The sequence below is a fragment of the Perca fluviatilis genome, chromosome 8 (assembly GCF_010015445.1).
Source record: "Perca fluviatilis chromosome 8, GENO_Pfluv_1.0, whole genome shotgun sequence".
Lineage (NCBI taxonomy): Eukaryota > Metazoa > Chordata > Actinopteri > Perciformes > Percidae > Perca > Perca fluviatilis.
The window spans coordinates 32,919,295-32,944,019 of NC_053119.1; the positions used below are offsets into that span (position 1 = coordinate 32,919,295).

Sequence of the window (24,725 nt, forward strand, 5' to 3'; positions counted from 1 at the left end):
GCATGTGTGCGAAGCGGCACATTTGAATGGGTGACATGCAAAAGCCTCAATGAAAGGAAGTTGTGGACTTAATCAGTATTGAAACCTCACCGAGTGGTTCCAACACAGTCCTATCTTGCAAATGACCTCACTGACATGAACACAAAGGAGAGAATTGGTAGGGTCAACGGCTGAATGTAATATTTTACTCCATATAAGGCAACACACATTTATGATAGTTCACAGGAGATATGACACTCAAGAGTATATCACATTGGTCCAGCGCAGAGAGAGCCTGATGGCACAGTAAAATCATTTAGGTCAGAGAGATTCTCACTGCATGTCACACAAGGATTAGGAGTCAGGTTTTAAACTCTGCATACAGAAAAAACAAACCGTGAAAAAGATTTATACCATAAAACAATAAAAGTCCCCTCATTTGTGCCTGTGTAAATCCAGTCCGTCTAGGCACCTGGTTCAAACCAAACCTGGGCACAAAATACGTACAGACCCATCCAACATGTACTGTAAAGGATATGGAAAGTGAAGAGAAATCGCTTTAAATAGCAGGTCATTTAATTTAAGAACAACAATACCATTTGGCTGTTGTTTGATTACAATTAGAAAGCAATACATCAGGAGCAGAATTGAAATGTGGTTAAAGAATTTAATGTTTTAAATTCTTAGAAAATTGAGCTTAAAAGCTATCTTTTGACCATCAGAAACTGTTGACAAAATAAAAACTGGTGCTTTCGCCAACATCTAATGTTCAGCAGTGGACAAAGCATCACATGGCCTAAGCATGGAACTTTGGTCTGAGCTTTAGACAGAACTGAGCGATCGCCACAAATACTGTGCAAACTCTTTGATGAAGACCATGAAATGCAAATGAAAGCCTTGTCACAAGTTAGTAATTGGACCTTGAGGTAAGTTGTATTTTTGGCAAATCTTTTTGTTTAAATGGAGTCAATTTTTCAAGCGTTTGACAAAACAAATCGTGACTAAGAGTCCACTTGCTAGCTTTTTCTGGAGCTTTCAACTGCATCTCTGGTCTTCATCAATGAATAGAGCAAACTCAATGGATGGAGCCGACTCCTTTCATTGATTAAGACCGTGAGATGTTATTCAAAGCTCCTGAAAAAGCTAGTAAGTGGACTTTGAGTTAAGATTTTCAGTCCAAAAAAACGGTTTAATCTTTTTTGTTAGACCTTTGAGTGGCTGCAACCTGACTAAGGTATCCAGTCCTTCAGCGCACAACACAAGGTAAACAAAACCCCCAGACCATCAGGGAACTTTCAGCTTGGCTTCGTGCAAAAGAACAAAAGGATCAATAGAAGTCAAATGACAAAAAACCTGACCTGTTGCACAGAGAAAGATATTTAAAAACAAAATACAGTATGTGCTTTACCGTTTAGCTTAACTACATTAGAGTCAAAAGAGTTCAGAAATCTCACACAACATTAATAAAAACATCTGATTTTGATTAATAGCTCAGGAAAGTGGCACATAGAGGATATCCCTGTGATTGACTTGTACATAAACTTCCTATGTGTAAGGTATTAATATGTGGATTTAGTAGATAAAATCTCGGGAGTTCTTTAAAAGTAGAGACCAATATAAACATTATTGTATTTGGGCTCACTCAACAGTAAACAATATGACATTAACATAAGTTGTATAATTACAGCTATAAAAGTTATTTAAATTAACTTAATTCTGCCAACAGTTTGCAGAAATTTCCATTATTTTTCTTAAGCAATGAGGCATGTACACAGGAATATTTTGGCAGTCACTGTTCAGAGAGACAGGTGAGATGAGCCTGTGTGTGTGTGTGTGTGTATGTGTGTGTGTATAAAGCCATAAGCCATCAGTTTATGCCAGCATCACGGGGAGAACAGCACAGTCTTGATGTAAGACACAGTCGTTACATTCAACAGTATGTCCACATGTTCGTTGCCTGGAAGCGCCTTTACCGTCACAGGCTGTTTTTGCTTTCCCACCCACCGCCTGCACTGGATGGCGCTCCGTAGGTTCACCGTCCCGTCCCCGTCGCCGAACACAACCGTGGGCTCCTCGTCTGGGAACTTGTCCGAGTACTGGAAGGCCTCCATCGTGGGGACACCGCTGCCATACAAGCAATGGACGGCCACGCCAGGGGGCCTGAGGTCGGCCACCAGCGGCTCCGTGTCCTGCCGCATCAGCCAGCCGTCCTCAAAACCGATGTCTGAGTAGAAGCGCTTGTAGTCCAGCACAGTGTAGTTGGTGGTGGGCGTCTGCACCAAGACCTGGTGATGGATAGAGAAAAAAGATTATTTTCTCAGTTGTTTGATTTGGTTACTTCTACCAAATGCTTAAAGCTTTAGCGCCTAACTTTTTGATATTATCGAACGTCCGTTACATTCAAGCCATTGCCGAATGAATTGCTAAAAAGCTAATTAGGACTATCAGCGCCACAAAACTCTCTCTGTATTTCTCAGTATAGCTTTGTTCAAAATCTAGTGTCATCAGGGGACTTTTGCGCGCAGAAACTCGAGTGATATATTAGATAATTACCTCTTCTGAGGAGTCCATGTTTTTTAATCCTCCGTGTCCACCTTGGCTACTAGCAACTGTGTGGAAGAGGGGTGAGGGGGGTGCGCGATAACGGAAGGTTTGTATCATGTGGACGCGACGACAGTTTTGTTGTCATTACTTAGAATTCCTCATGGGGGCGACAGAAACGACGCACTATAGCTTGAAGAAGAACACATTGTGTTCAGTTATATTTTCATCAATAGGCATCTGCCCATCCGGGAATTTCTAAAGATTCTAAATGATTCATTCTAATATAAGAAGCAATATAGCTGCATTAATGCTTGTTTTTTCCTCCATTACTCCAACATGTTAAGATTTTATTTTTATAATCTACACCTTTGCCTCTTAAAGCTGCGTAAATTGATTTCTGGCCACTTTATTGCAGGGTTAGCTCAAAAAGCTGTTAGGCTAACATGCAAGTCTTGTTTTTCTCTACTTAACCAATGGTAGTGCAATCTTCACTCTTCTTTTAGCTCAATTTTGGTCTCCACCAACTCCTGAGGGAAATATCTGGCTCTTTAGCTGCTAAATGCTCCACTATGTTCACCTGCTAGTTGCTAACCCCCTGTTGAAGATCTCTGGTTTAGGCAGAGTGGTTGGCAACAGAAAGAAGAGAGAAGGATGGAAACTAAATGTCTCCTTGGTAGGAAAGAAAATGATGCCCATCCATACACACACACACACACACATACGCACATGATCTTTGGGCCAGGAGTGGGCATATGGGAACAGCCAGGTGGTGGAGACAGCAGAACGTTGTTGGGAACGAATCTTCAACGGGCTGATCACGGGGATGCGGTTATTATCACCTGTGGGCAGAGAAAAGAAATCCGTAACAGAGAACTGAAACTGAGCTAAGAATTTCCAGCCACAGACCCAAATCCAACGAGGAGCGTTTCATTTTCTGGCTTCTTTAAATAAAACACGCTACTCATGTCCTGGGAGACATACCTGAAAGCCATGACATACAAATATACAGTGGAATGTGTAGCACGGTATTGTCTAATCCTGATTGTGTCAGGGTTATAGGTAGAAAAACATTTACCAACATACAGGATCTGATGTAAATGTCTTTTTTTTTGTTGCAATTTGGTCAGAGCAGTTTAAAGGAATCTGATAGAGGAACAACGAGAGCAGTTTCCACACATTTTTTTTATTTTTATTTCACAGGCTGTTTTCCATCACATCATTTGAAACTGCACTTGTCAACATCAAAGATTGTTTGAGGGACTTCACTGCCCAGTAAAGATGTAGCTTAACACTAAAGATGGTTTAGAACCGTAAATACAAAAAAAAAAAAAAAGTAAATATTGGACATTAAAAAGGCATTTTAGAAACAATCTGAGAAAACTAACTTTGTTTGAGATCTGTTCCTGTCTCAGGAACAAACTCTCGCGAGATCTGGCAACACTGATAAGTTAACGTCAACTATTCTCCATAACGCTAAATATGGCTTTTAGCTGTGTAAATATCTCATGTTAGCAAAAGTAAGCATACGTAATTAATAAATTAGTTTAAATACATAGATTATACATGACGTTCACTACACTTTCAAACGAGGCCACGCCAAAGACCCTAAACCGTGTCTGGCCACGCCCACGTCCATAGTGCGCTGAAGCACAGAAGGGAGGGAACAGGATGAGGAGGAGGGAGGAGCGAGCTAGTCTTCGTTTGCAATGGAGCAATGTCTAAATAATAGGTGGTCTTCAAAGGGCAATCACTAGGTCTATCCCTGTGTAGTGTGCTTACTTATTGATTCTATTTGGCATTTTGTAATTTCCGGTGTTTTGTGTTGTAGGCGCAATTTAAATTATTTATTTATTTTTTTATCAAGTGCCAGATCAGATGTGTTGGCCATATTCCGTATTATGTCTTACTCTTTTGTTACTCTTCAATCTAAAAAGGGGCTGGTGTATTAGCAAGCCAGTTGGTCATGTCAGTTTGTCCAGTTAGCTACGTGACAGTTACACCTTAAAGTTAGAGGTGTTGATATTTAACTAGAAAATGCATTTCCTGCAGAAAATGCATGCAGCTAAATTGCTAAAGCTAAACTGGATTAATAGCTTAAATCTGTAAGAAGAAGTTGTGAGAATAGTTGGAAGAGTGGGAATTCTTTTAATTGGTATGAATTTCATTGACATGTTGAATAACACCACTAATGTAAAAAAGAAGTGGAATAATTAAAGTTTTTTTTCTTTTTTAAAAGCTAACGCTTAAGCTAAACTGGACTGCTGGTTAAAATGTGTAAGAAGAAGGTGAAGTTGTAAGAAATGTGGAAAAATTATAAATGTTTTTTTTTTTATTATAATTATTAGGTCTTTAAAAGTTGAATAATAGCCATATTGTATGAAAGTTGTAGGTGGCACAGCAGTGGCAAGCGAACAACATATTACTGTCTGTAGTTGCAATTTGACTGTCTGGCACTACAGTCGGGACACTGAGAGCGACCTGTGAAAGAAAGGCGCGGACAGCATAAACTATAGGTGGCATAAGTGAAATGACCTCATCTTCAGCGCCGCAAGACCTTTGGGAACTAATGGTGTAAAATCTATGTGGAAAAAAAAAAAATGTGGGCATATCAGCAATTGAAAAAAGTGGCTCGCTGTGCCTTTTGCGTGGAAATATCAAGGATGTTTAACACGGGCAGCAAATGGAGGAAGATTTGGAGCTGTTCACCGAGCAAAATATATAAGCCCTGTTGCTTAATTGAGCACATTGGCTGAAAGACAAGCATACCTACGTTTTGATGTATATATGTTTTATGACAAGGAAAGATTGTTGCCATGAGAGCAAGTTATAGAGAAGAGACTAAGATGAGTTTTTTAAGGCTCCGTGCTCTAGCGATGACATCACCCACTCTAAGTCACGCAATACACAACCATTATAAACTTCCTAAAAGGAACACTAAACTTAATTTTCACAAAAACTGTTAAAGACCTCAAACTGCTGAGATAGAACAGTTTTTGTGAATTGTTTAAAGTAGCATTTTGAAGTAGAAGAGGATTTGAAGCCTGCTCTCATTGAATTAAATTGTAAAAAAAAAAAAAAAAAAGTATAAATAGCTGAACATTTGCCCATAATTGTAGTTGAATGCATGCAGAAGTTAGAGGCGACCAAAGAAAGTTGAAGAATAAAGAATCAAATAATAATACTGTGAATGCTGCTGAATCAGCATTCACACAATAACAACTAATCTCGTTTAACTAAGTAACTCGTTTGTGTGGAGCATTTTCTGGCACAGAGACAATTTATGCACAAAAAAAAGGCCTTGTATATGCTTTGTTTTTCCCTTTCTGAAGGTATGTGGGTTTATGCTTGACTTTTGTGTAACATCATTCATTCAAAAATATTTTGTTTTTAATCTTTTTGTAACAGAGTGCTCATTATGCTCTCTTCTTTCCTCTTTTTAGGGCTGGGCGATATGGAGAAAATCAGATATAACAATATTATTGACCAAATACCTTGATGTCAATATTGCGCCAATATTGTTGATAATTGTTGCTTTAACAAAAATATTTACACAATTTGATTTTAGATAAATAATCATCAATAATAACTAAATGGTTAAAGGCTAATAATAGAACAGCTAGAGCAATCTGGTACGTTAAGAAATTTACATTAATTTTAATTACATAACACTATCCATGTAAAAGATATTAGGATATCCAAAATCTACTATATAGATATATATTATCCAGTCCTACATTTTTTCATCCTGAACTTTTACTGTGAAGGCAGGGAGATAACTGTTCTTGTCTACTACAAAACATACTGCAGGATCAGACCCCCATAATACCATATTCCATATCTTACCAGAGGTGACCACACGGAGGGTCTTGGCCACCCCTGCCCATGGTGCTCCCAGAGCGATGAATGCTTTGATGTATCTGTCTTTCCAGGCCTGTGGCTGCTGGTTGAGGAAGTACAAGGTGTACATGTTGCCCATGCTGTGCGCGATGAGCACCACGGGCCCACCCGCCTTCTCCGACATCTCTTCAATCATCTTTTGCAGCGCCAGGAAATACTCTTTATTCTCATCTGATAGAGGACAAAAGATCGACATAGTAAATGAGTTAACAAAGCTGGCCCTGCTGTGAAACCCCCTGTATTGCCATTAGAAGTTGGAGCGCTAAGCTAAGCTCTAACAGGAGTGGACCAGTTGAAATATGTGGACTGATGGGGAAAATGTCCTACACTTCCCCAGCTTATGTATCCCTATAATTTCTGACTTCACTGCCTAGAATACCCCTTTTCATAATAAAAGCCCACTATTTCCAATACTGGCTAGAACACTGCTCATTGTTTGTTTCCTGATATTGGAAAATTCTTACTCCCAGAACTTATAGACGCAAGTCTTTCTTTGTGCTCCAAACCATTTAGCATGCCTGCTAAATGATTCTGTTGATTTCTTAAATGCTGAATTTAACACAGGAATGCATTGCGTGTGTTTCTGTGTGTCACACACAAAACACAAACAGATACATTCTCCAAATACCAGCTAATATGCTTTGTGTACTTTGGTCCTTGTGAAGAGCAGCTACACGAGTGTTGTTGTTGACATCATCTTAGGAGACTTGTGAAAACCATGAGAATGAAAAAGTGTATTTGGGGTTTTACAGGTGGGGTCTCATCAGTCATGGGTTAAGAGAACGGCTAAGGGGATGAATGTCAGTGTGTGTGCGTGGTTGCTTACTGGGAGCTTTCCTCCAATCATAGGGAGCTCCTCTGACATCATCATCTCGGGTGTAGCCCCAATCTACCAGCGACTGCACTATGGTAAAGAAATAAATGCCTAGGAGACAGACACACACACACAAACACAAGAAAAGAAAAAATAAAGCATCATACATTTCAGTCTCATTCCAACACTTAAGCAGTGACAAAAGTTATAATCAGATTCCTGACATTTTGCCCCAGTTCTCACTTCTCTAAAGAACTATATGGTTTTGGGCCTTTAACTCACCAACACTGTGTTTGCTGGGGTCCAGATACTCCAGTGGAAATGTCTGTCCGAACCCCGGGACACGGATGTCCACACCCGGCGGTGACGAGGTGCTGTGTGTGGTCCTGTTGTAGATCAGCCTGCACACGCACAAGTTATTACAAGGGGAATTGGATCCGTGTCAGTTCTGCAACTGTGTTGAACCACACAACTGTCACACTCACAAATACATTACTAGTACGAGGCAACACTTCCCCTTTCAAATCACACATGTCCCACCGCCTTGTTAGTTATGTGTGACAACAACTTCCCTAACTCTAAAACGTCCATGCAGATGTGAGAGAAGAAGTCTGGGTTTAACAAGCAGAAGCATATCACTATCTTGCGGTCCGCTTGGAAAGAACCAATGAAATGCCTACTTGCTGCGCGTACGCTACCCTTCCCGTGTACAAGCCTGAGCTCATATTGCATTGTCACCACCGGAGTTACTGCAAGTCTGCTGCAGAATGGAGGACAAAACTCACCAAAAGTTGCCTGTGCCGTGGTTACTTAGTAACTTAGTAGGTTTTGAGGAGTGAAATTGCGCTCCTTTCTCCTCTCTGAAGCAGGGGTGCTCGTGCACGTCTGTGTGTGGGCATTGACATATATAAAAGTGTGTTGGGGGAGGGGTTTGACGGAGCCCCGAGGAGATGCTACTTTCAAATCTTGCTAGCTTTTCAACATTACCAGCCCTGCCTTTAATGACTCGTCTCTACTTGCTCTACTGTTTGCATTTCCCATTATCCTGTACACGTCACTTGTGGACATGGTTAGCAAAGTTACAATAGCTAGCTTTACACCCAAACTTGCACTTCTAAGTGCCCCTTATGAACATCAGTTAGCTGGATCATGACCCAGACTTTTAAGATTAACATTCAATTTTAAATTGGAGACAGTTTATAAATAATAGGTGGATTTTTAAAAATCTGATTGATTACCGAAGTCGCTTTGCTGAAATACAATCTAGTCTCTGGCTTTATACTTCCTCAAATTTAAGGTGATTCTTGAGCTCTTAATTAACTATTGATTGATTGATTGATTGATTGATTAGACTTTATTGTCCACCTTAGTGGAAATTTGTCTTCGACTTCTCCGACAGATATACATCAATGACACCAATTTAAAATTACATTAAAATACACACAGTTAACAGTACAACACTAATACCACCAACATGCAACAACAGAATGGAAAACAGTGCAGACGATTAAGATAAGGTAAGTTTCGATTAACACATTTAAAATTTTAAATTAAGTTCATGTATGGCATGGGGAATAAAAGATCTCTTATAAATGTTCCGACTCGCCCTTGGAACCCTGAATCTACGGCCAGATGGAAGCAACTCAAACTCTAAGTTTAGTGGGTGTAGGGTGTCTGCTGATATCTGTCTGGCCTTCCTGAGTACTGCATTATCAAATACATCCCCAAGCTGCCTTTGTGACTTGCCGATCACCTTCCCTGCAGTTGTTGTGTATTTGCAACAAAAATGATGTTTGTAGCCTCAATGCCATGCCAGCCAGTCACATGAGTGCAATCATATGATAAGCCAGCTCTAAAAGTGATCTACTTATGACACGTTAAAGTCAACATGAGTAGATAACTTGTTTAATCTACTCATGTTGACTTCATTTTACAATCAGAGCATGTCGTTAGTCAAGATCACTTAAGTCTCAAATTAGCAAATCAATCATTTAACTGCAGTTTAGGAAGCTGGGAGTTTAGAGTTATATAGATGAGAACTAATGTTGTTGATAAATGGAGGGTCCGAAAGGTCAGTTTTTCCAATGTAGGTAGGTAACTATTAATGCAAAGGCAACCAGGTCATTGATCCCATCTACCCACCGCCTGATCCTATTGACAGCACCTCTAGGAAGGAATATGCACTTTTGGAATTTGCACCACAGCATGTTTTTACAGAAAATCAAAGTGTTTTCCTACAAAAACAGCAAAGGCAAAATATTTCAACCAATTTGGTCACGCTTACCATAGCAAAAAATACCACAGTGACACCGGACATCAACAACTTTTTGAATATATTTCTTACATTATTTATTTTAAGGGGAGTTCAAAAAGTTCAAGGGGAAAAGTATTAAGGGAAATTTCACAGTTCAAGGTGTTTTCACTGTTGATTTGTTTAACTGTTTCACTGTTTTTTTTTATTCAATAAAAGCAACATCTTTCCAAAAGTCAATGAGTAATTTTGCAAAATAGTGGGGATTTCAATATTGACCAAAAATAATGGCGATTATGATTTTCTCAATATCGAGCAGCCCTATGTTACACCACTACTTTGCAAGTTACCCATTGGGTAGTCTATATCCACGATGTTCCACTTCCGGTCTTTTTCAGTCGGATGCCCGTTACCTTCCACTTTCTTTGTAATGGAATTTTAAACTCCGGTGGATTTCTGAGGACTATGGTTAACTGCTCCTCAGATCTCTGCAGGGTAAATCCAGACAGCTAGCTAGACTATCTGTCCAATCTGAGTTTTCTGTTGCACGACTAAAACAACTTTTGAACGTACAATGACGATTGCTTTAAAGAAATGGCAATAAACCAGAGCGTGTTTTTCCTCCATCATTCCGAAAAGCTGTGTGTACTACCCAGACCTGCTGTGTCATACCTTATGTTGTCGATCCAACAGTCTATGGCTACAGGGACCAACAGCTCCAGGTTGAGCCACAGAGTGAAGAAGAAGTCAGTCTTCTTATAGCAGATGTAATGGACCACACTGGGTTTATCCAGCTTCGCCTCCAACTGGTTTCCCAGATCCCCCGGAACTGCAAAGAGTCACATTAATCATCATTAATCAATCACATATCGGCAACATCATTGTCACCACAAGATTTTCCAAAAGACCGACTATTGTTATTGTGGATATACAGTATAATGAAGTCTAATGGCAGTAACACTATGCTCTTCAATGTAAAGCACTTTAATTTGCCTTGTTGCTGAAATGTGCTATACAAATAAGGCTGCCTTGCCTTGAATGATTAGTTCATGTCTACCCTGCTTCCACACATATTTGTAATGGATATAGGACTCCTTCTTGTCAGTTATCAGTAATTCAAGAAGAAGAAAAATCTGAAGTGCTCAGCAGTTCAAACAAAACATGAAAGTGCTCTTTGGAAGGGGACAACAAAAGGGTCAATAGTCACTCAAAGGTTTGTTCAATTGGCAGTTTGCACCTACTATCAATAATATTAATCACATGACAGTCAGTAGTATCTGGCTAAAGTAAGATGGAAAGAAAGGAAACACATTTTTTAATGCCACATTGATGTGTGTGTTATAACACCAATCCATTGTCTTACACTATGTTATTCAATCTGCAGGGACTTGGTTTGTAACAGCAGCCCTATGATGTTAAACATACAATATATCATTTTCTGTCGCTGGGGGTCTCTTGATTAAAATATGAACAATCAATGATTGATGCATGCGCAAAGAGGATATGCCATTGAAATAAGACGTCGACCAAATGACACGGACCGTGTCCTTGATTAATATGACAGATTTCTCTGGGTTTGAACATTGTTGGGAACATTTGGGATAATGTTGGTACACAAAATAAAATATATAACATGTGTCCAGTCGTTTTTAGACATTTCGATGCAGAAAAGTTACACATATTTTATCTTTAATAAATAGATCTTAAAACCATAATTCCCTTTTTATTTAGAGACAACTTACCTTTAACTTTTTCCTCACACAGATAGCACATACACAGCACACTGGTGTTTAACCACAAGCACAATCAAACAGCAAGAGTTCACAGGGGATCAAGCAGCTACACAGACTCTTATCAACGCTGCGGTTGGAGCTTGGTCAAACACAGATATTGTTCCTTTAAACTAGGGCTGCACAATTAATCGCAATGCTATCAAAATCGCAATATCCAAATGGCAGAGCCTTATTTGTTAAAGGCAAAATATGTGTCAAATAATTCTGAATAAAGTATTGTGCTGCTGCAGAGACATCCCAGCCTACAATTTGCATCCTACCAGATAAAGAAAAAAACTTTGTTTGGTACAGATCCTTGCAAAAAAAAAAAAATCACACTATAAACTTCATTGTTTTTTATTTAATATTAGTCAATGAAAGTGAGAATAATGATACAAAAAGTAACATTCCTTCCAACATCGTGAATCATATCGCAATCGCAAGATCAGTCAAAAATAATCGCAATTAGATATTTTATTTATATCGTGGAGCCCTTCCCTAAACCCAATAATGTAGAAGAGTATTTGCAGAGGTGTTATGTTACATCTTTAAACCTGGATTATGAATTGAAATGTACAAATTACACACTTTATTGTAGGATTAAAGAAAAGTCTAGAAACGTCTAGATGGAGACTTCCATAGTATTCTTGGAACCTTACTGGCAGTAGCGCAGAATATGACTATTCCAACTCAGCCATATGATCAGGTTACGTTACTGCTCTGATTAAAAAACAACCCACACACAGTTCTCACTGGACAGAAGGACAACTTGCAGGATGTCTGCAGACAAAACGGTTTAAATGTTTACTTATCTCGCAAATAGGCCTACATGTCAAAATGAGTGCATTTTCTTCTTTACCCGAGTTCCTTTCCGTGACAACGGCCAGCCAAACTGCTTTCACAACATAGCATAAGACGCCTTCCGCGACATCCTCAACAAACGCTGACCAAATACATTTTCGTAATGGATGTAAACGAGTTACGATACAGCAACACAATACTCTAAAATTGCATTTCTTCAAATAAAATTCGACATACAGGTAAACGCGGCTCTCTACGAGGAGTGGCTGAGAAAAATGACCGACAGGCCAATCATTTACAAAAGTTGAAATGTAAACTAATGTTAGGTATGCCCAACGTTTATAACATATTTTCAAGCCGAACTGCCAAATAGTAATTTGAAAATTGTTTAGATTTACTTGAAGCTTTAGCTAATATCGTTTGCGGCATGCAAGGAGATCTATTTTGGTTTAATTTAGAAGGGAGTTTGGCCTATCTTGAATATTGCCCACCGTAGCTAGCTGTTGATGAGCTGGCTGACAATGGGTGGCAATAAGTTGCGTAATTATTTAGCAACGGTTTGTTGAACAAGACTAGAAAACACTTACTGAGGACCACGGGGGGTCTCGGGGGCGAACAAGAATTGCCGCCGAGGCATTTCTCCAGCGGTCTCCCGCTGCTGCCAGCCGACAACAGCAACAATAACAAACCGACTTGGAGCAGCAAAGAGAGGGTGGTTATCCGGTGCCAAGCCTCCATGGGTCCCGATTTTTCATAGCCAAGCGGTCATGGTCGTCCCCTGGGTGCGTGTGTGCGTCTGCAGCGAAGTCTTTCTTGTTTGCAGTTAAAGCCCTCTGCTCATGTTTACCTCACTTGATGATAAGCAGTAAACAAGGAGGTGAATGATCACGAGGTGTAGATTACAGAGCACTGTACCGTCAATGCAACTTCAGCAAACAAGTCAAATGTAATCGACCGCAGATGTAATCGAACGGACGCAAAGAGAGATAGGCAGTTTGACACATTGACATATTGACATTTGCACTGGATCTAAACTACCGGTAATCATTTGACACGCGCGACATTTGTGAAATTAAATGCTTTTAAAATTGGAAACATTAAAATACATGTTTACAGAACAGTATTTAAATTCACATCACTAGTTGAATATGCTTGTACATGAGCCTGAGGAAAAAAAAGAAATGTGATCTTATAATAATTTTTCGAAACAAATTATATCTAAAAAATATATAAATCCTAATAGAAATATTAAAGTGACATTATAGACAATGAAAAAAATAGGTTACTGGCGAGGTCCCTATGAGCTATTCATTACAGTCACACTATCTACCCATAGAATATGACACAATGGCAGTTTGTGTGTATTTGCACTTTGTAATGATTAAATCATCATCCATCAAAAGTAAACAAAGCAGGATTGTGTATTTTTGTAAAGATGTAACAGGGTTTGAAGTTGCCTGAATGGACTGTGAGAAAACTACACATACTACAATAACTGAACCATGGTAAAAAAAACAATCCCCATTACTATGTTTGTAATTAATGTGATAATTATGTGTACCATGTCTTATGTGTATCAAGTCTCATCATGAGCACCATCAAATATAAGGAAGACACAACAAACTAAATGCATTGGATCAGATCAGGGTCAAACCCATACTGCAAGTCATCACAATTTAATTTAGATAAGGTGTCATGGTTATGGGCTTGGGGGTCAAGGTAAGATTGGTTGCTAGTCCAGATCTGTTTAGAACTATTCCGTGGGCTAAGAGGGGGTGCTAACATATGTTGGACCTATATGAAATGTGTTTTTTGATTGACAGCTGAAAAGACTCAAAAGTCAACTATGTAAAAAAAATTTTTTTAAATCCAGCATTCCATGTGTTTTAGTTTTTTAAACTCTTCCATAATGTTGTCTTCTATTAAGCTACAGATCGGACGTCAACCTCTTTGGGCATATCCGAGTTCCCCTCCAGGATATGTTGGATTTGGTTGAGCACCTTTTCATGAAACACTATGTTTAGGTGGGCCAGCCCTCGGAACTCTGTAACATGGACTGGCTTCTCCTGCTGGCCTGCCCAACGTTTGCAAAGACTCATGCTAAAGCTATCCACTGTGTCGTCCCCATCGGCGTAAACAAAGTCCACTGGGTCCACGTTGGGAAACTCCTCGTCGTAAATGTATGTCACCGGAGTTGGAAGCCCCACGCCATACATACACCACACCTCAACACCAGGTGGGTGGAGATCGCCAGTAAGGTTCTTGGTGTCCTCCCACATGTGCCTGCAACCAACAAGGAGAATGGGGTTGTGAAATGGAGTGGTACAAGGACACAAAACTTTAAAGCAGTTATGATCAATATTTTTATATTAATAATGGATCACATGACTACTTGTGAAAGGGGTTGTTGGAAGTGATGAACCCTCAGAGAATTATCACCTGACTGCAGCTCCCTTCAGCTCTGCGAAACTTTAGAACAACCTTAAAAAAGTACTCCGCTGCTTTAGCATTTCTATAACATTGCTGCACCACCAGGAACAGTTCGAAAAGAAAAGCATACATACATATCGATGCAGCAGAGCCAGATAAATTGTCTTTTTTATTCCATGCATTCTTCTTCTTTGTCAAAACTTGGCGGCTGAAACTCAACTCGATTCATTCGACTGCACAGATTTAGGTATGCTATGCTAGTAGCAGCTAATGTAGCCTTGTAGAGATGAGGAGAGATCTGGTAAGTTCATTTCTTTCTAACTCCACACCCCAGAAGATTTTTTTTTTTACTTTTAGTCTTCAGCCCCTAACCATCTTACTCAAGTGACATCACTTTAGGCAATTTATCAGACTTCACACAGGCCCCTCTGGAGCAACAAATCTGTTATCTATTAAAGCCACTACTGCATATGTTTGTTAAAGATGCTCTAAACATGAAAATTCTACACATTGGGGCTTTAAAGTTTGTTATCATTAACTGCTATCCCTCACAATAATGTATCTAGACAGATGCTACCACAATGAAAAACTGTCCAGTATGCTGTGTATTATTGTGGAGGGACACGTAATGTAGAGACTGCACACTTATCGGCTTCCAAAGCAGTTAATTTACATAATTGACCAGGTGCTAATGTGTCCTAAGCAGGGGTTGATGCATAGCTCGAGTTTGGCGATACGGGCCATCTTGTTTTTTTTTGCAACAGGATGTGACAATTTTTGACGAGAGGTTGGAGCTGGGGAAGATGACATGGCCAAGCCAGTGTTGTTTAGTGTTGCAAAGGCCTGCTGGTTAACGCAGACTCTGGGTACTGCCACCATTTATCTGCATGTACGGCAGTACAGAAAAACAGCAAACTTTCCCTTAAGTTACCAGCTAACACCAGCGGTAGCTAGCTAGCTTGGTTTGCAACGCTGAATAAGGCATTTCTAGGTGATCAAAATGTCCCAATTAGCTTGAAAACACACAGTACGAGGGTCAAAGTTTAAGATAAAAACATGGACAACACCCAAAAAAAAAGTTCACAGCTATATACACATATACGCTATATTTTGGATTCACATTTGGATACCGGATCCCAAAATAGCACATATTAAGTTCAATTTTTTTTTCTTGCTTGGCACATACGTCAAAAAAAATTCTAAGCATCTGGGTTTACTCCCATGATATGCAGCCCTCTGAATATAATTAATATATTAATACTGTAGTGTAATAGTAGTGTCTCTCCCACTGGCCCCGCCCGCGAGTTTCCACTCGGCCCATAGACTTTACGTTATAGTGACATCACAGGTTTTTAAATTGCTTTTCTTGTCTAGAGGGAAGTTTTTCAAATGTAAAAAGTCCATGGATTAAAAATTCAGAATGCGAAGTCATAACCGACCTTGTTTGCAGTTCAAGGTGCCCTGGCAGCAGTTTTACAGTTGTCTCTTTTACAATGGTGCCTTAGCTTGCTAACACATAGCTAACATTAGCTTATTAACAGCTTACTTGTCCTCTCTGGTAGATAAGGTTGCTAAAATAATCGATTGAAATGCTTTAAACGTGTGTGTGTGTGTTTTCTAGTTACAAGCATTTTGTTAGCATTTCAGCCCTTGGTGGCATATTGTGATACTGGTTGTTTTCCTCTCTGGTGGGCAGGGATGGACTGGGGCTAAAAAACAGCCCGGGACTTTCTCCCAAATAGGCCCATCATCCGGCCATTCGCCCGTAGCCGTGCGCGACAGACACTAGCCAGGATGTTCTGATACTATGCCACAATACTGTAGCCTATCAGACAAGGTATTCACAGCAAGTAGCCTAACGTCTCAAAACCAATGATGATAACTGGGGTTGTGTTTATTAACAAAGCCTCAGTCTTCAAATAAAAACTAAAAATGTACAATGCCATTACATCTGCATTGAAAATAAAATACAAATAATGAAATGTCACTGGCTACAGAAACACTTGTAATTATAAAACAGTACAGAGTATTACTGACAACACTTTCAGAGATAAAGTAGGCTACTTGCTGTACCTGAACATGGGGATTAGATATATTGTAGGCCTATACCAAAACTACACTGAGAGTGTTAGTTACTATATACACTATTCAAATATAAATGTATATAACATGTTTTGCTTTGTGTTAAAGAATTAGCATTGAATAACCTATTTAATATTTTCTCAATGTCATATTACACTTTTGATTCATAATAAGGCTGTGAAATGATGAAAATGACTAAGCCCTATCAATTTTGTCTGTGAAGCTTTCACAAACAACCACCAGGTCTTTGCCAGTTCCACAATAGTAAACGCAAATATGAAAGACAAGGAAAAACTGCACTCTGATGGAAGACAGACAGAAAGTGCAAGCTAGGATTTTTTGGTTAAACTTTTGGTAACATTTGGTGAATTATTTAGCCCCCTTTCCTGTTTGTTAGCATGTTTAGAGTGGTACCAATGCATACCTGATGTTTTACCGTTTAATGTAATACCATAGTCTTCATCCTAGCAGCAAAAGTGAGCTCACTACAACCTCTCATATACAACCAAGTGAAATCGTGGTCAAACCGCGATTCATTTCTAACGCGTTTAATGTTTCAAATTAACCTAACAGAAATTATTAAATACGTTAAGTTTGACAGCACTAAATGGCATGATCATTTTCATAATCATGATGCACACTCATGTTGAGCTGACTATGCAATTCGGTAAGATAGGGATAAAGGCAGCCTACAATGTTTCCTGCTCCTGGGATTTACCAGTATTGCTGATGTGAAATTTGCACAATGTCTTAGAGAGTCACTGTTCTGCAAATCATTACAATTTCAAAAGCATTTTAGTCACTTAAATAATCGGGAATATAGTGCATCTAAAATTGAAGGGGTAATGGGAGGCTGCGGAATAACGTTAAAGCTGTTAGTTACCAGCCATCTTCAAAATTGATGTCTGTGAAGAGGCGCTGGTAGTCCTGGTTGGTGTAGTTAAAGGTTGGTGTGGAGATGAACACGTGGTCCTTCGGCCAGGATAAATCAGATGGTAGCATCCAGGGATTAGTTGTTGTCATCCTCTGCTCCTCGCGGATCTTGATGTTGGAAATCATCGGGATGCCGTCATTTTCACCTAAAGCAAGAATGTACAGGATTATCTGGAGAAGCTTAGATTCAAGAATGCAGGGAGGAGGAGTGTGTTTGATAGGGCTTGGGGACCAGTTTTGAAACATTTATCGGGGCTGAGGGAAGAAGGTGTGGGATGAGGGGTAACATATATTAATACTGTAATAGTGGTAGTTTCAAAGGAATTCTTTTGACTCCTGGTTTGCTCTTTAGTCTCTTAATGTAAGTCTTGCTATTTGCTTCTGTGCCTCACCACTGATGTATTTAGAATCTGCCAAATAATTACAATTGTATGTTCTTGGTTGCTGCTGTATTGTTGCTAGTGTATGAATAAGAAAATGAAAAAAAAATAATGTTGCTGTAGTTGATCTTTAATAAACAGGTTTGCAGGGTCATGCTTGATTCAAATCAAATCAGGTGGTTGTTTCAAAGTTAACTCTGCCCTGTGAAGTTTGTGATCCTCATTAGTAATAAAGATAACACAAAATATAAAAGATATATAGGAACACTTTTTTGTTGTATAGACAGTGCCAGGTGCAGATCCATTTAGTAGCCTCTTCTTGTACTGTATTCTACTGTAAGTACTTTGCCATTACCTGACACCATGACTCTAAGTGGTTTAACAGCACCCCCCCATGGAGCTGCCAGGGAAATGAAGCCCCTGACGTACTTGTCCTTCCAGGACTGAGGTTGGTGGTTGAGAAAGTAGAGGACATAGTGGCAGCCCATGCTGTGTCCCAGCAGGTAAACAGGCTGCTGGTGCTCGTCATACATCTTCTCAACCAGGTCCTGCAGCTCTGTGAAATACTCTGCATTCTCATCTGTGGGAGCAGGAACATTGATAAGTACATGTATAAGTGTGCGTAATGTACAAACCCCAATTCCAACGAAGTTGGGACGTTGTGTAAAACGTAAATATAATACAATGATTTGCAAATCCTTTTAAATCTATATTCACTTGAATTGAATGTTCCAAGTGATATACTCTTTTTTGCAAATATTCACTTATTTTGAATCTGATGCCTGCAACACGTTTCAAAAAAGCTGGGACAGGGGCAACAAAAGACTGGGAAAGTTTAGGAATGCTCAAAAAACACCTGTTTGGAACATTCCACAGGTGAACAGCTGTGTGAGCAAATAGTCCAACGGTTTAAGAACAACGTACAATTGCAAGGAATTTAGGGATTTTTATCATCTAAATTACAGTCACAGTCCAACACTGAGAAACGCCGGCAGCTTCTCTGGGCTAGAGCTCAGCTGAGATGGACTGACGCAAAGTGGAAAAGTGTGCTGTGGTCTGACAAGTCCACATTTCAAATTTTTTTTGGGAAATCATGGACGTCATGTTCTCCGGGCCAAAAAGTAAAAGGACCATCCAGATTGTTGTCAGCGCAAAGTTCAAAAGCCAGTATCTGTGATGGTATTGGGGGTTGCCCATGGCATGTGTAACTTGCACACCTGTGAAGGCACCATTGCCGTGACATTGTCTTCAACAAGACAGTCGTTGGATCCTTTCATCGGCAACCAAACCATTTCACGCAGCGTCACTATAGCGAGCAGCTAAGAATCCGCCTACATTACGGGGGTACTATCCGCAGTGGAAAATGAAATAGAGAAAAGCACCTGCTACCAAAAGTGAGTTGAGTCGAGTAAAGCCGCGCCGTGCCATGCAGTGGAAATGCAGCATTATATTCACTATATGTTTGACTTTCTTCACCAGCTAGTCACTTTGTCGGCCTGCCATGGAAACAAAACAATGAGCTAAAAGAGGCTAAGAAACCAAAACTTGAGTCTGGTTGATAATTCTCTGTGGTATTGTAGGTATAGTCATTTCAATTCCTGCTAAAGCTGCACTAATCAATATTTTTTATATTAGGCTACTAATGCATCAGATCACCATTTGTAATGTGTAATGTGAGAGCTCTGACCACTCATTGTTTTGGTTTTACAGTCCACAGCTTTACTGTTTTGGCTCCGTCTCACCGCTCTCATTGACCTTATTTTAAGTGGTGATGGCGCAGTGGATATGACACATGCCTTTGGTGTGGGAGCTCTGGGTTCAATTCCCACTGCGATACATCAACCAATGTGTCCCTGAGCAAGACACTTAACCCATAGTTGCTCCAGTGGCGTGCGGCCTCTGACATATGTAGCAATTGTAAGTCGCTTTAAAAAAGCGTCAGCTAAATGATGTGTAATGTAAGTTGCAATAGGCTGTTCATTACCTTTCCAGCACCAAAAGACAGACAGACAGACAATAGCTAGCTTGGGAACATAGTGGAGCATTTAGATGCTAAAGAGAGTCATACATTTTCCTCAGGAGTTAGGGGAGGCCTAGTCTTGCGTTGCCAGACCATCCTCCACAGCGCTGCGGAGGAGGGTCTGGCTAGTCCACATAGCATTCCGGGATGGGAGAAAAATGTGCTCTGGTTTATTGGCATTTCTTTAAATCAACCACAATCGTTATGGGTGGTGCAAAAGTTGTGTTAAAAGTTGTGATCAGATTTAGACAGTAGAGAACTGAGAGCAGTTAACAATCTAACAAAAAAAAAAAAAAAGGTAACGGATATCGGCAGAATTTCCTGCAGCACCGGAGCAATCCCGGAAGTGGAACATCAAGGATATAGACCATATAGACTATTGGAGGTCAAAAGAGAGTGAATTTTAGACTTATATTTATTAGGAGGCCAGAAACACAACTACAAATGAATGCTAATGCTGCTGTGTTTGCTGGATGTGTAAATTAGCAACTGTCAGATAACATGGTGCAATAATAACTTTATATAGTGCTAATACTGTCTGTCTGTGTTGTGTTTAAAGTAAAGTAAAGCTTCTTCCACTGTCTAAATGGCAAAAGAAATTGATGCATCTTTAATATAAACAAGATGGATCAGTGGAGCTTTAAATCAGTTTTTGTATAAAAAGGGGCCTTTATGAGTCACATTTATTTTTTCTTTTCTCATCTAATGTTTTTACTTTATTCTGTTGTTTTACCCACTGATACCATCGTAGGGAAAGGGAGCCCAAATGCCAACTACACAGGACATCGTTACTTAAAAAGGACAAGCTGAGTTGGTCTGAAGGTTCCTTTTTTCCTTCTGGTGTACTTTTTCTACAATTTCCAAGCCAACACAGGCTCGATCTACTGTACAAAGAGCTCTTTTAGAGTGCAGTGTGTATGTAGGGTGCATGTGCAGTTTTGCTACTTACTAGGAGCTAATCTCCAATCGTACGGTGCTCCTCGGACCGTCTCATTTCGGGTGTAGCCCATGTTGACCAAATGTTGCACCATAGTGTGAAAATAACCTGCAAAAAGGAGCAGCAGCCTCAGTCAATACCAGATGTCTAAATCAACATTACTTGGTACAAAGCAGCTAAGCTGCAAAGTACATGTAGGATATCTAACATGGCTTTTTTATGAAATCGTTTGACATTTCTGTAATATTCCAAAACAGAAATGCATGGACAAGATGACAGAATCCACAAATCTCAAACTCAAAATCTACCAGTACAGACACATTTTTTTTCTCACCAGCCAGTTTGTTTTGGTCAAGAAACTCAATGGGATATGTCTGCCCAAATCCTGGCACCCGCACCTGCACCCCTGGGGAGTTGGATGATCGCCGAGTCGTCCTATTGTAAACAAGTCTGGGGCACAAAAAATGGACATGGACATTCCTGTCAGTCTAGCTGGCCAAAGACATTCTTTAATGTGACTATAATAATATCTGAAAAAGAACAAAAATATTGTGCTTCCCCGAGTATAATTGTCCTGTCTGACCGAATTAGTCACTACCCGACAGAGTTATACTGGGGAAAGCACAATATTTGTGTTCTTTTTCAGATATATTCCCATAGTCACATGAGAAAATGTTTGATAGTGACAGGAAGATTTAGGGCAGCAGAGGTATTGGGACAATGTTGTCATTATGATGCTCGAAAGTGATGCATAATACAGAAAAGGATAGGCAGTCAGTTTTACCTAATGTTGTCAATCCAGCAGTCTACACCTATAGGCATGAACATGTTGAGGTCAATCCACAGAGTGAACCAATTTTCAGTTTTCTTATAGCACATCCAGTGGACCAGTACCGGCTTGTCTATCTTAGCTTCCAGACGGTTCCCCAAGTTCCCTGGCACTGGACAAACACACAAAAACACACACATATACATCACATGAGTGAGTCACATTGCTAGGTAAGCACTGAAAGAATACTGTAGGTCAGGAGATTCCCAACTTTGGAGTCACAACCCCTCCAATGGTCACAAGATGAATCTGAGGTGTCACAAGATGTTTAATGGAATATGAGGAAGTAAAAGACATTGTTCTGCTACATGAATACAATTTTTTTTTGGACTTTTCTCTAAAATGTTGGGTTTTTTTGGGCGGGGGGGTAAGGCTGCTCCTGGCTTCTATGGGAACCAAAACTTGCGCATGTTAAATTTGAAACCCATTGTCAGATTTGAAACCAAATTCTCCAAACGATTCCAATAAAGAAACGATTCCACTGGAATCTTAATTTTTTAAACGATTCCAAGTAGGAATTGGTTCTCGATGCCCAACCCTAAGGCAAGGCAACTTTTTCTTATTTTAAGGGGTCACCAGTTGAAAAGGTTGGTATAAAATATAAATATATAATAATATAGGTAACGATGTACAATGTAAGTATGTACAATCTTAACATTGGTCCCTGCGTTAACACTCCTTCATTTCATAACTGAATATGAGGATTTTGGCAAATATTCACAATGACTTATGATCTAAAAACAGTTAAAGCGCATAGTAAAATGTTTATTTGGAGCTCCCCTGCAGTAGATTGCATGGATCCTGGTTTGGACAATGACCTTTTGACTGCAAACAAAGTCATAAGCAGTAGGAAGAGAAAATGCCCTGCAGTGTAATCTTAAAATTAACACCCAAATCTGATTCCTTATAATGGCAATGTACATAAAATTGATGGTCTTAAATAACAAATCAGTTTAATCTTTCACTAAGTAGACACCCAGTTTGCCCAAAAACCTTTTATAACACCTAAAATATGTCTAGAAGAAGAAGGATGTGCAGGTGGTGCATGTGTTTTTACCATAACATATCACAATCAAGGGACTATAATACGTTATTTTACTGCCTTTAGACGTCACAGACTAAATTTTATTGGGTGACATGCTTTTTTTTGGTAGTAATTTAAAGGCCAGTAGTTAACAACACTAACACATTTTGCCGTATATTACTTGGCACGTCAACCACTTGTACAATTAATTGTAAAACCTTCGTGCTGTCTTAATTACAGTCACAGTTACACTCGGGCCATTTTTATTTTATTTTTTTAAGATATTTTTTTGGACTTTCCTGCCTTTAATTTTTGACAGAACAGCTAGGTGAGAAAGGGGAGCGAGAAGACATGCAGGAAATCGCCACAGGTCGTATTTGAACCCTGGAACTCTGCGTCGAGGTATAAACCTCTCAGTACATGTGCGTCTGCTCTACCCACTGATCCAACCCGGCCACAACAGTCATTTTTACAGTAAAATGTTTTTTCCAGCTGTGTGTGAAGGGAGTGAATGGAGCTGAGCGGTTAGACACAGTTGCTTCAGCAATGTTTGTTTTGTTTGAAAAAAAAGTCTTTATTTACCCAGAATGTATAGCTAATTAGACCTCGCTAGTCCTACAGCTATGTGCAACAGATGCATTTAGACATCTAAAAAAATCTAGTATCTGAAGTTTGATCTAAGCCATAGCCTACTAGTCAAAATCTATCTTTGTCAAACTGGTCCCTGGCCGCATGAAGAGAGGACAAAAAGTCCAAGGAACAGGTATATAAACATGTACTGTTATCTACAGTACAGTCAAGGGTTTAGCATCATGTGTCAAAGTTGTATAGGTCCCTCCCCCAGATGATCAGACCAAAGTTGTGAGGGGCCTTTTTGGGTAATTGTCAAGCTACATTTAAAACCAAATTTGCTGTCTTGTGCCTTTTTAAGCTGTGGCCTATAACAAAGACTATGCTGCACAGAATAATATTTCATTAAAACCTCAATGTTACAAATAAAAAGTAGGAAGACCCAGACCAATCAGTGGGATAGACAGTGTGATGACTATTTCAATCACTGTTGTGGCTCTAACACAAACACAAACCTTAAACCACATGGTCAAATGTACAGATTGCAGTGTAGACCTCCCTGATAGCCTAGACATCAGCAGTAGAACAAGAAGAAAAATTGGCCGATATTAACCCCTGGTTTCGCCCACTAGCTCATATGTTGACTGTGTCGTAATTTGATAAAAAGTTATTTAGCTAGGTACAACGTTATATAAAATGCAGTAGGCTAAGTAGCCTACAGAACCAAAGGTATTGACACAGGGCCTCAAGGTTAGTAAATTATTATTGAGACCTTAAAGACTAGAAATGCAAAAAAAAAAATAGTCTGACATCCAAAATTCTACGAAACGTTACATTAACTATAACACAACTACGCTTACCGATAATGAGTGGTGGAGTGCTGTTGCTTGGTATTCTGGCTTTGGCGTTTGGCGGGAAGACGACGTTAACGATCCAGAAACCTGAGGAGTGATGAAGCCCCAGTATACATACAACCAGCAGCACCGAGCAGAGGTGTCCTGCGGATGCCATGTTTCTTTCAAACAGCTGTGGTGTTGGACGGTGCTTTGTCTCGGTGTATATGTGTGTGTGTGTGTGTGTGTGTGTGTGTGTGTGTGTGTGTGTGTGTGTGTGTGTGTGTGTGTGTGTGTGTGTGTGTGTGTGTGTGTGTGTGTGTGTGTGTGTGTGTGTGTGTGTGTGCTGCTGGAGGCGGAGGGAGAGGCGGTCCGGGCAGAAACCGTGAGCTCAGACCAGTGGAAACGTTATATTACCTGGCTAACTGTTAAGAAACTACTCTGAAACACCTGCTTTACGATAAGCTTTAATGTAGGCCTATCTTGGAATTAATTAAACTGTCATCAGCCCACGCAGGTAGGCACGGGGACAAATACAACGTGTAACGTTAGTTTACCCGTTGCCCTATTGATCCAAATCACACTTATTTGTTTACACAACAGAATGTAAATGATTGACAAAGAAGATC

At 39.7% G+C, this 24,725-nt stretch overlaps 2 protein-coding genes across 2 annotated transcripts; both read right to left on the reverse strand.

Moving 5' to 3' along the window:
* Positions 1-158: 158 nt before the first annotated feature.
* On the reverse strand, positions 159-13,002 carry pla2g15 (phospholipase A2, group XV). Its single transcript, XM_039809064.1, has 7 exons — positions 12,646-13,002; positions 10,158-10,314; positions 7,517-7,635; positions 7,247-7,345; positions 6,367-6,591; positions 3,250-3,362; positions 159-2,264 (listed from the first exon to the last, which is right to left on the reverse strand). Exons 1-7 carry the CDS (start codon positions 12,794-12,796, stop codon positions 1,863-1,865), a joined length of 1,266 nt encoding a protein of 421 aa, XP_039664998.1. The 5' UTR covers positions 12,797-13,002; the 3' UTR covers positions 159-1,862.
* A 125-nt stretch (positions 13,003-13,127) lies between these two features.
* lcat (lecithin-cholesterol acyltransferase) lies at positions 13,128-24,274 on the reverse strand. Its single transcript, XM_039809063.1, has 7 exons — positions 24,124-24,274; positions 21,625-21,781; positions 21,175-21,290; positions 20,853-20,948; positions 18,239-18,463; positions 17,454-17,649; positions 13,128-14,341 (listed from the first exon to the last, which is right to left on the reverse strand). The coding sequence occupies exons 1-7, from the start codon at positions 24,272-24,274 to the stop codon at positions 13,981-13,983; spliced, it is 1,302 nt and encodes a 433-aa protein (XP_039664997.1). The 3' UTR covers positions 13,128-13,980.
* Positions 24,275-24,725: the final 451 nt, after the last annotated feature.

Excerpts from the sequence above, each read along its gene's own strand:
- pla2g15 (XM_039809064.1), bottom strand. The coding sequence starts at position 12,796 with ATGGAGGCTTGGCACCGGATAACCACCCTCTCTTTGCTGCTCCAAGTC. Across the intron at positions 10,315-12,645 it reads GAGACCCCCCGTGGTCCTCA|TTCCGGGGGATCTGGGAAAC; the intron begins GTAAGTGTTTTC and ends GACTCTTTGCAG. Across the intron at positions 2,265-3,249 it reads ACTCCTGGCCCAAAGATCAT|GTCTTGGTGCAGACGCCCAC; the intron begins GTGCGTATGTGT and ends ATCCATCACCAG.
- lcat (XM_039809063.1), bottom strand. The coding sequence starts at position 24,274 with ATGGCATCCGCAGGACACCTCTGCTCGGTGCTGCTGGTTGTATGTATA. Across the intron at positions 20,949-21,174 it reads TGACCAAAACAAACTGGCTG|GTTATTTTCACACTATGGTG; the intron begins GTGAGAAAAAAA and ends TCCTTTTTGCAG. Across the intron at positions 17,650-18,238 it reads ACTTAGAGTCATGGTGTCAG|GTGAAAATGACGGCATCCCG; the intron begins GTAATGGCAAAG and ends TTCTTGCTTTAG.